Below are 10601 nucleotides of genomic sequence, written 5' to 3' on the forward strand. Positions count from 1 at the left end.
CCTGTTTGACAACATTGTATTTTGTACGTAACATTACTTATTTTCTTAGTAATCTGGTAAGGACCTCGCCAACCTAGGCCTAATTTTTGTTTTGCCCAAGGTGGATACCATCTCCACACAAAATCGTCATTATTGTAGGTTCGTGGTTTAAGTTTTTCATCGTAATATTTTTTCTGTCGTTTAAAGCTTGCATCTAATTGCTCACCAGCATGCTGAAATGCTGAAGACAAAGCTTCTTGTACAAATTCAACATATATTCACTCTCACAACTAATTTCATTGTAATTTGGTGGATTACCCGCTATAATGTCAATTGGAAAGTTTATTTCTCGGCCTAACATAAGTAAATTGGGTGAACATTTAGTACTTTCATGAATGGCTGCGCGATAAGCCATCATTACATAGGGTATATGGTCATCCCAGTCGTTTCTATGTTTATTAACGAGTAAGGCCAACATTTGTTGAAGTGTGCGATTAAATCGCTCAACCATCCCGTCCGATTGAGGTCGGTAGGGTGTGGTTCGGGTCTTGGATATACAAAGTCTGGCACATAATTCGGAAAATAAAATAGATTCGAACTCTCTACCCTGATCGGTATGAATGCGACGGGGAGTTCCAAAACGACATATAAATTCAGTGATTAAAACATCTGCTACAGTTTGTGCTGTATGGTCACGTAGGGGAAATGACTCTTTCCATTTAGTAAAGTAGTCGCCTATTACCATTATATATTCATGACCATTTTCGGTAATTGGGAGGGGTCCCATTATATCAATGGCAATACACTCTAAAGGTTGATAAGCAGGGCAATGTTGCATTGGGGATTTACCCAGACCAGGACCTTGTTTTCTACGTGCACACAGAGTGCAATTTTTGCACCACCTCTCAATATCTGAGGTCATCCCAGGCCAATAAAATCTTTGGCGAATGGAATCTAAAGTTTTATCTCGACCTAAGTGTCCGGCAGTTTTGTTATTGTGTAAATGGTACATTATGTCTTTACGGACTGCCTTCGGTACAACTAGCAGTAACTTTGAGGTATGGTCGGATATACCAACCCATTCTCGGTATAAAATACCATTTTTGACAATAAGGTTTTCCCTTTGATTCCAAAGTTGGCGAATAGCTGGGTTACTCTTGTAAACATGATTTAAAGTTTCTGTTTTATTTTCAACCATTTCAAGGACAAATTTTATTGATGGATCATCTGACTGAAGCTGAGATACGTAATCGTCAGACCACTTTTCTAACCAATTAGTAGTTCTGGAGATAGACTCACTTGAACTTTTAGATTTTACTATTGCAGACACGTTGCACCCGCAACTTTCTTGTCTACATCGACGTCGGGGTTTTCTTGACATGACGTCTACATTAACATGCAAAGACCCCTTTCGATGCTGTATATCGAAATCGTAAGTATCTAAAGTGGTTATCCATCGGGCAACCATGCCTTCAGGTTCTTTGAAATTTCGGAGCCATTTTAATGAAGAATGGTCGGTAAGAACTTTTTACCCCAAAGGTAATGTTTAAATTGTTTAACAAAAACTACCACAGCTAAAAGCTCGCGATAAGTAGTACAATATCGACGCTGAGTTTTTGATAAAGTCTTGCTTCCATACGCAATAACTTTCTCTTCTCCATTTTGAAGCTGAGACAGTACGGCGCCTATGCCATCATTTGAGGCATCAGTATCAAGAATAAAAGTATCGTATCGGTTCGGGTATGACAAAATTGGGGAAGAAACTAAAAGTTTCTTAAGTGTATGAAATGCTTTGTCGCAGTCGTCATTCCATATAAATGGGACGTCTTTTTGTGTAAGTCTATTTAGTGGATATGCCACTGTTGCAAACTCCGGTATAAATTTCCTATAGTACGAGGCTAAGCCAAGAAAACTCTTGATTTCCGTTACAGTTTCTGGCCTATCCCAATCTTGAACAGCGCGAGTTTTATTTGGGTCACATTGAAAACCATCTTTTGATACTACATGTCCAAGGAATGAAACCTCGTTTCTAAAAAGAACACATTTTTTAGGTTTTAATTTGAGATTTGCATCTCTAAATCTATCGAACACTGCTGTCAGATTTGACAATGTTTCATCAAAAGTTTTCCCCAAAACGATAACATCATCTAGATAAACTAGACAACGATCCCACTGTAAATTATACAATATTAATTCCATTAACCGTTCAAAGGTCGCAGGACTATTTGTTAAGCCAAAAGGCATGACCTTGAACTGGTATAGTCCTTTATGAGTTGCAAAAGCAGTTTTTGATTTGTCTTTTTCGTTCATGGCCACCTGCCAGTATCCACTAGCCATATCAAGTGTACAAAAGTACCTTGAACCTGAAAGTGCATCTATTGACTCATCAATTCGGGGTAGGGGGTATGCGTCTTTGACGGTTATTTGATTTAATTTTCGGTAATCGACGCAAAATCTAGTACTTCCGTCTTTCTTTTTTACCAAAACTATGGGAGATGCCCATGGAGAAAAACTTGGTTCAATAACGTCTTGTTCGAGCATATTTTGTATTTCATTTTCAGCTATTTCTCGCTGAGCTAAAGGGTAATTTGATTGGTTTATTATTACCAGTATCTATTGTATGAGTGACTTTGCTAGTACGACCAAACTTTCCATCTGAACTCTCGAACACGTCAATATATCGGTATAAAACCGAGGCTAACTTATTTTTTTCGTCAACGGTGAGCTCAGTTGAGATATTCTCAAGCATAACTTTTAAATGATCAGGTACCTCACTGGTCTGTATTTCATTAGTGTCAACTTTTGTCATTTTGTTTCCATTGAAATCACATTCAACAAAATTTGAGAAACCTTGAATTGTCGCAACAGGCGTATTTTTCTTGAGTTCTATAGACTCAGAATTTGTATTGAGGATGGAGAAAACGAATTTACCCTCCCTGATATTTACAATTGATTTTGGAATTAATATTCCTTGATTTAGGTCACCACCAGTGTTAGGTTCAACGACACCCTCTGAACTCATAAATTTTGAATTTCCTATACTACCCTCTACAAATTTTTCTGACTGACCAGAAATGGTTATGTCATCTGCGAGATAAACTCGTGCACATCCTAAACTGTGTTCACTTTCAAGTTTTACTTTGAAATCTGAAAATATTAAAATTCCCTTCCCCACATCAAATAAAACTTCATTTTTAGACAAAAAGTCTAGCCCAAGGATTCCAGAGAGTCCTCCCAATTCAGCAACAATAACTGGTGTGATAAATGATTTATTTTCTAATGACAACTCAACTTCGGTCTTCCCATAAACTTGTAACGGTTCTCCGTCGGCGGTTTTAAGTTCATTTGTAACTTTTTCTAACTGATGTTCACTAAAACCGACCAGATCAAAAATTTCTTTTGAAATAAGGGTTACAGCTGACCCTGTGTCAATTAGCATATTCACACAAAAAGACTGTAAAATAACATTCGCGAACCAGCAAGATCCTGACAATGCAGATAAACGAAAATTACTGTTTGACCGTTTTGGAGATATGCTCCGCTTTCTTAACACTTCTGGGACTGGACTTCCGGTCTCAAGGACAGTCCTGTCAGGTTTGGGTGATTGTTTGAGTTTCTGTTGGGGGGTTTTGCATTGTTATTTAGAGAAGGGTTTTTGCGTTTTTCTGGACATTGACGGCTTGTATGACCTAATTTGTCACAGGTATAACACCTGATGTTGGGCTTACTAGCATCCCTATTTTCGGACTTCCGGTTTTCTGGTGAATTTAGGGTGTTTATCGCAGTCTGTAGATCTTTCATTGTTTTTGTTATTTCTGCGAAAATAGCAAGTTCTCTTTCATTTTGCGGTTCAGAGAACTTTGTTTGATTGACTCTATGGTTAGCTTGAAGTGCCCTGACGGATTGGTTCAAGAATATATCTTGCTCTATATTGCGTGGCTTAATAGGTACGGACCTATGAGCACTTTCAAACGCCTCATACTCAACAGCTAATGCTATTGCCTTATCCAAAGTTGAAGGATGAGCAAATTGAACATACTTTTTAAGTTCTAAATCGCCGAGTCCACTGATGTACTGATCAACGACCATATTTTCACGGCTACTCATCGGAATGTTGGGAAATGCACGATTTGCAATACGGTTTAATGCGTAACCATAATCAGAAACTGACTCTCCCCTCATTCTCTTTCTTACTCTGAATTCGCATCTATATGCGGTCTCTCTTTCTGAGGGACAAAACCTCTGAGAAAGTGAAAATTTAAGAAATGAATAATCAGACAATTGCTCTGGCGATAACTCGCTAAGTATTCGTTGTGCAACACCGCGTAAGGACATGGTTAATTGCAAAGCTTTCTCTGATTCGGACCAACGGTTCCATAAGGCTACTTGTTCAAAATGTTTCAGATAGTCTGGCCATTCAACGTTTTTACCGTCGAACTTATCGGGTTCTCTCTCTTTTCTAGTCATTGAATGAACATTACTTGGATTTGAACAACGTTCAGGCCCCCCGAAATTGTTTACACTATTTTCATTTTCTAAAAACTGAACTTGGGGTTTTCTAAATGGGGTTGAATGAACTGGGGAATGAAATGGCAAAACACCGGGTGAAGCAGAAGCTTCCGCATTCCTTGGGAAACCCCTTTTTGTCACGTGACTCGAAGTTGTCGAATCGGCATGTGTTTGAATATTGTGGAACAAGCCACGAGGTTTTGATACAGGAGATTCGCTCGAAAAATCTGTATTTTGTGTGCAAAGTTCGTTCTCTAATGCTGTATATGAACGATATACTGGAGAGGATCTATGAATTTCATCGTGTTTCTGTGAGGAAAATCCTCGATTTTGTGTGACATGACTGTCATGAAATTCATTTTGACAAGATGCTGGCATTGGAGGAAAATCTCCTTGTGATTTTTGATTTATTTTGTTCTGTGTTGGAAATTGAAAGGCATGTGGATTCTCAGTAATTTCATGGAATTGTGGTGACTTTTTGTCAATGTGTGAGGATAAACCTCCATTGTTTGCGTGAAATTCCACGGCATCATGAAATACAGGGTCGTTCAGCCTGTGTACGTCTGAAGAAGGTATGTTCACTTCAGCTACATTATTTTCTGAATTATTTGACAAACCTTGACTAGGATTTACAATCCTGTTAACATCTGAGTTTGGTTGCACCGGTCGAGGCGAAAATAAATTTCGCAAACTTGCACTTAGATTGTAAATCAAACGTGATGCCATATCGGCTTTCAAAACACAGAATTCACGTTAATTCAACACAGAATAATGAGTTTAAAAACTCGAAGAACAAATTCAATACAAATATATCATGATTCACGAATCCCGCGGACGAAGCCCCCAATAATTTCTGTAACAGGATGGTAGTTACTTTAAACAGTCCCGAGTGTAACGAGATCCCGAATCATGATATAAATGAATACAAAAACCTGTATTAAATTTAGATATAATTTATTGATGATAAGAATCAACAAAACAACAAAATAGAAAAGGGCGTGCAGTGGATATTACCTGTAACGTTGAAGATTATGGAAAAATACTTTCAGGAATGAAGTTTGGTAGGCAAAATAGGTAAACTAGACGCTATAAATAAAGATTTCAATGAAATTGAATGGAGTCAAGCTCCTGTAAAAATTATTATGACTGTATTGAATAACACGGAAAATCAGACTGTACGCGGATAGCGTCGGGAACGCCCGGATCCTAGCGGAGGAGTACCGGTTGTCAAGGACAACCGCACTCCGCCCCCAGGACCAAGAACAATAACTCATATAACCGATAGGTGTCTCCACTACACTATTAATGTTTCTTTCATAACAGTTAGTAGTTTCATGAATTCACAACTTGTAAATGGTACAAATGAATTATAGTTCAAGAAATTTACACAACCTTTGCCCCTTTGTACAACTTACCGAGTCAACTCAAGTATTTCATTTTCACATTTTCAGACTTGAGAATTATTTACCACAAATATTTTGAGTGGTGCATTCATAGTTAAAAGTTGGTCAAAGCAACTCAGGTGAGCAATGTGGGACATGGGCCTCTTGTTTAAATGTACAATATCTTTTTTAAAGGTTTGAAACTCCATAGGGTACTAGAAGTATTACAGCAGTTTCCAAACGAGGGGGCTTCCTTCTTGGTAACAGGAAAGGAAACAAAGGCTTCAGATGTGGTAGATTTCTTCATTCCTATATTTCCGAAGAAAGAAGAGGAGAAGGAAAAGGAAGACATTCTTATATATAACTTCCGCAATCCTTTAAAGAAAATTGAGCCTATGTACATAATTTTTTTCTAAAGAAAAAAGAACAGACATATTTTACCTTGGAAACTTAACAAAACACAAAATATTTTGCAAACAGAAAATGTCTGATAAATTGTCCATTGTCCATAAATTTTTTTCAGGAGGAAGTCTCAAAACTCCATTGATTGATTGTGAGAGTGAGATACCAGTTGATATTGAGGTCACTATAACAATGTTTCATCTCATACAGGCTCTGACAGGCAGCCCTTCACTACCTAGAAATATTGACAATGGCATAATTAATTTTGATCACAAGAATACAAAACTTACTTTTGTAAATACCTGTGCTCCAACAATTTCTTTTTCAAATTGTAGCATTAACCAGTAATATTCAAAATTTGAGGTATCCTTTTTGAATATAATCGTCGGAGCACCTGGGTTTGGAATCGAATAGGCAAATAATGCACAGTACATGACCAGAAGCAAATGTTTGTTTAATTAAAGCGTTAGCTTATATTCAACTACATCATTTTAATTTTCTGATCTCATTTGATCCATCAGTCTCTCTGTAAACTTGTCACATTTTTTTTACTTCTCAAGAAACAACTAGTCCAATTTCAACCAAAGTTGACACAAAGAATTCTTGGATATAAGGAATTCAAGTTTATTCAAATGAAGGACTTCACCTTCTGCAAAAGATAAATAATTTCAAATTTAATTAAAATAATGAAATCTTTTCAAACTCTTCTTCTCAAAAACCACTTGCCCAAAAATGGCAAAACTTATATTGAAGTACTCTTAATTAGTGTAGATTCAAGTCAGTTAAAATCATAATCCAGGGTTGTAGGATGGGGACACAACGGCATACCAAAACTTTACATAGGAATAAATAGAAAATTTTTTTCTTCTCAAAAAACAACAAAGCCTTGATCAGTCATACATGTATTTATATGAACACATCCTGGGGGTAGTGACAATTCAAATTCGAATCGTAATATCCTGGGAGTAGGGTTGGGCCACAATGGTCAACCAAAAACATAGGAAAAATCTTCTCAAGAATAGCAAAACCTTGATGAGTTATATTTACTAGCTCATCTGAGCCGAGGGCTCAAGTGAGCTTTTGTGTTGTCCGTGTGTCTGTCTGTAAACTGTAATATTTTCTTCTTCTTTTCAAGAACCATTTGACCAAAAAGCTGAAACTTATTTGGAAGCATCCAGGGGTAGTGCAGTGTAAATGATTCTGTAAGTCAGGGATATTGTATCGGAACTCTTGCGTCACAGAATTAAGGTAGCGAAAATCACAACAAAACCTGTAGTATGATACACACTGATCTTTAGTTCAGTTGTTTAACTTCCCCTTTGGTTTGTTTTGTTTTGATAGTAACACAATAGGACTTGTAATAGGGACATTTTTACTTTCTTGAACAGGTGCAATAATATTCTGTCTTAAGAGATCGTGAAGCTGGTGACGCAACACTTGTTTAATTGTGGTAATCGGTATCGTGTTTAGGTTGTGCATCGGGCTTGAGATGAATTTGATGTTCTACAACACGTGTAAGACCTATGTCTGGGATTTCCTTTGTAACAAACACGGATTTAGTTTTAATTAAACACTTTGTTAACGACTTTTTGTACCTGGCACTCAATTCATCGTCAAAGTTAAAATTCAGCAGAAATTGTTCATTGGAATGAGGATTCACTGCATGCTGGTGCTGACTTGGCGTCAGATAAAGTTACGTTTGCACACTCGACGGGGGTTTTGTCCAAGTCTATCGTTTGAATGTTGAACGAACTGTCTGGTTTGAAATGAGCCAGAATTGATCCTTTATTTACAAACATAGGTTCATCAAGAGGGTTCAATATCTTAATAGGGACTGAGCCGTTCTTTGAAATAGTAGCAACTGATTTCACTAGAAGTAACCCTTTCGTCAAAAACAAATAATTATGTACAGAACAAACACCTGGTAAACCTATCATTATGGATTTGCTAACTTTGCCACTTATGAACATTTCTGACTTGGGTGGCACTGAAAAACTAGATCTACATCTAACTTTAATTTGTACATTTGCTCTGACCTCTAAAAGTTACAAATTTGTCAAAATCTAACACAATCTTTTAAGAAATCAAAAAACAAGTACCATGTATTAAAGGATGAGATGCACAATCTAAAATATATAAAAATATTGAATGTACTTTAGACGAACAAGATGTCTGCACTGAGATACTGGCTGTCCCAAAGACGCAAACAGACTGATTATTGGCCAATTTGTAAGTCTGTTCACTGCTGTATCGAAAGTTTGATTTGCTTTTAACCGGCAATTTATCTAAGAGAGGCTTTGAAATGATATTGATACTACTACCAGTATCTAACAGTGCAGTAACTTGCATATCTTGGATCTTGACTGGCATGTACATAAATTCCCCACCACTATTTTTATCACATTCACTATTTACACTTGCATAAAACACATGTGCCTTTTGCAGACTGGGCGCGGTTAGTTTACCGCAACGGTGACCTTTTTACAGGCCGCAGCACTGTGTCCGTTTTGCTTACAGATCTCGCACAATACGGATGGTTCGTGGGGTCCCTTTCCGTTCCAGTTGTACTCAGCTTGTCGATGGTTTGGGCCAGTGCAATTGTAACACACTTATCGGGATTTCCTAGTTGGCTGGGCTGGTCTTGGGCATTGGGCGGCTTTCCTCTCTGGGTCCCTTGCCTCTAGGCCGTCCATTCGTTCCACGAGCTTGGACAAAAAGCTTCTCCGTGTTGGAAAAGGTCGCTGAGGGTTCCTTTGGTGTAACGGCAGCGACCGAAACTGGAGCCGTAGACTGGCGATATCCATAAGCCTCTCCGAGTTTGGCTTGTTGTAAAGCATCCGTTAAATTTGTGACGGATGCGGTCCGTTCAAAGAACGCAAACTGTTGTGGTAGTTCATTGAGAAATTTAGTTATAAGGTCTCTATCTGGTTTTTGTAGTTTAGTCCCCTTTTCTAGAATTTAGCTATGAAAGTCCTTAGCGGGCTGTGTGCGACTGAGAGAAAGACTCAAATATGGCACTCTCCGCAACCATATTTGGATCCAGCATATCAGTTTTGGCGTACTGACATACGAAAGCGTGTCTAACAGATATCCATGTGCCCTTTAATGTATAATCAAATTCAACCAAATTAGGGCAGGGCCTTTTAGGTGTAGATGAAAGGCAGCAATCCTTCGGCTGTCATCCCTCAGGTGTTGAAAAAAATACAAAAGGATTCAAATTTTGATAGAAAGTCTTGTCCATTCTCATTAGCAAACCATGAAAGCTTTTGGATAAAATTGGCAGGGGAATTTGCGAATTAACTCTGCCAAAGGTTTGATTCCGGCGTGTCCGAAAGATTGGTATTTCCTCCCAATCATCCATGTTTCCTTCTGTTGAGTGGAAATCTGTTGGTGCTGGAGACACGTGCTTTTCCGGTCTATACATTTTCGTAAGTTTATGTAGTCCGAATACCAAGAAAAAGTGAATTCAGTATATCCAGAGTTTAGTTCAAAATCACTAATGAAAATTTTTAGATTCTCCACCATGTAATAAATTGTCAATTGATAAGTCAGGTGTAAAGTTTAGAATTTATTGTAAGTCCTGAAATATGAATTTCACAAATGCAATTTAGAACAACTGAATTTAACAATAAAAATTCCTAAAATTTAACAAACTGAGTTTAACAAAGAATTGTCCAAAATTGACTCACATACAAACTCACTCACATCTTATTTCAAACAACTCCGCCCACTGACCAGCCAATTATATTATACATTACGGATAGAAAATTGCAAGAGCAGTGGGAATCCGTATAACATAAATTTACAACACTGAAATTAGGTAGGACAAAGCATAACAAATTCAAAAAACACGATCGTAAGATCTAACCATAAAGTTTATAACAAGTATGAGTAAATGACATTGATATCGTGAGGCAGGAATGAGATGTCAAGAATTAGATATTGGTAACGTGCAAAAATGCCTTTCCTAAACATCAAATGAAAACAATTAACTTTCAACTACAGATGTCAAACAAGACCAAAAGAAATAAACAATTATATAAAAATATATTCATAATTAATAATTGGTCATTTAGAAACCCCTATAAAACATAATTATAACAAAAGCTCGCCCGACGTGGTTTGCTTAAATTCATAAAGTGCAAAGAAATCAATAATTATATATATATATTACATAATTTCTTTCTCTCGGTAATCTATCTCTAAAAGACCATGAAGCTCAATTTCTTTTAAATCATGGTAAAGATGAATTTTCTGAACACAATTTATTTGCAATAACATCTTTCTTTACTCATTTATACTACGTTTTATTTTATAACATGTTTTTCT

At 37.1% G+C, this 10601-nt stretch overlaps 1 protein-coding gene across 1 annotated transcript; it reads right to left on the minus strand.

Moving 5' to 3' along the window:
• Positions 1-2536: 2536 nt before the first annotated feature.
• On the minus strand, positions 2537-3418 carry LOC134235836 (uncharacterized). The gene has a single exon (XM_062718005.1). It carries the CDS (start codon positions 3416-3418, stop codon positions 2537-2539), a length of 882 nt encoding a protein of 293 aa, XP_062573989.1.
• Between the last annotated feature and the right edge of the window lie 7183 nt (positions 3419-10601).

This window comes from Saccostrea cucullata, unplaced genomic scaffold (genome assembly GCF_032062105.1).
Source record: "Saccostrea cucullata isolate Sc308-1 unplaced genomic scaffold, CSIRO_AGI_Scuc_v1 ctg12625, whole genome shotgun sequence".
NCBI classification, from domain to species: domain Eukaryota; kingdom Metazoa; phylum Mollusca; class Bivalvia; order Ostreida; family Ostreidae; genus Saccostrea; species Saccostrea cuccullata.

Bases quoted from the DNA above. Each gene is read 5' to 3' on its own strand.
- LOC134235836 (XM_062718005.1), bottom strand. From the start codon at position 3,418: ATGCTAATTGACACAGGGTCAGCTGTAACCCTTATTTCAAAAGAAATT.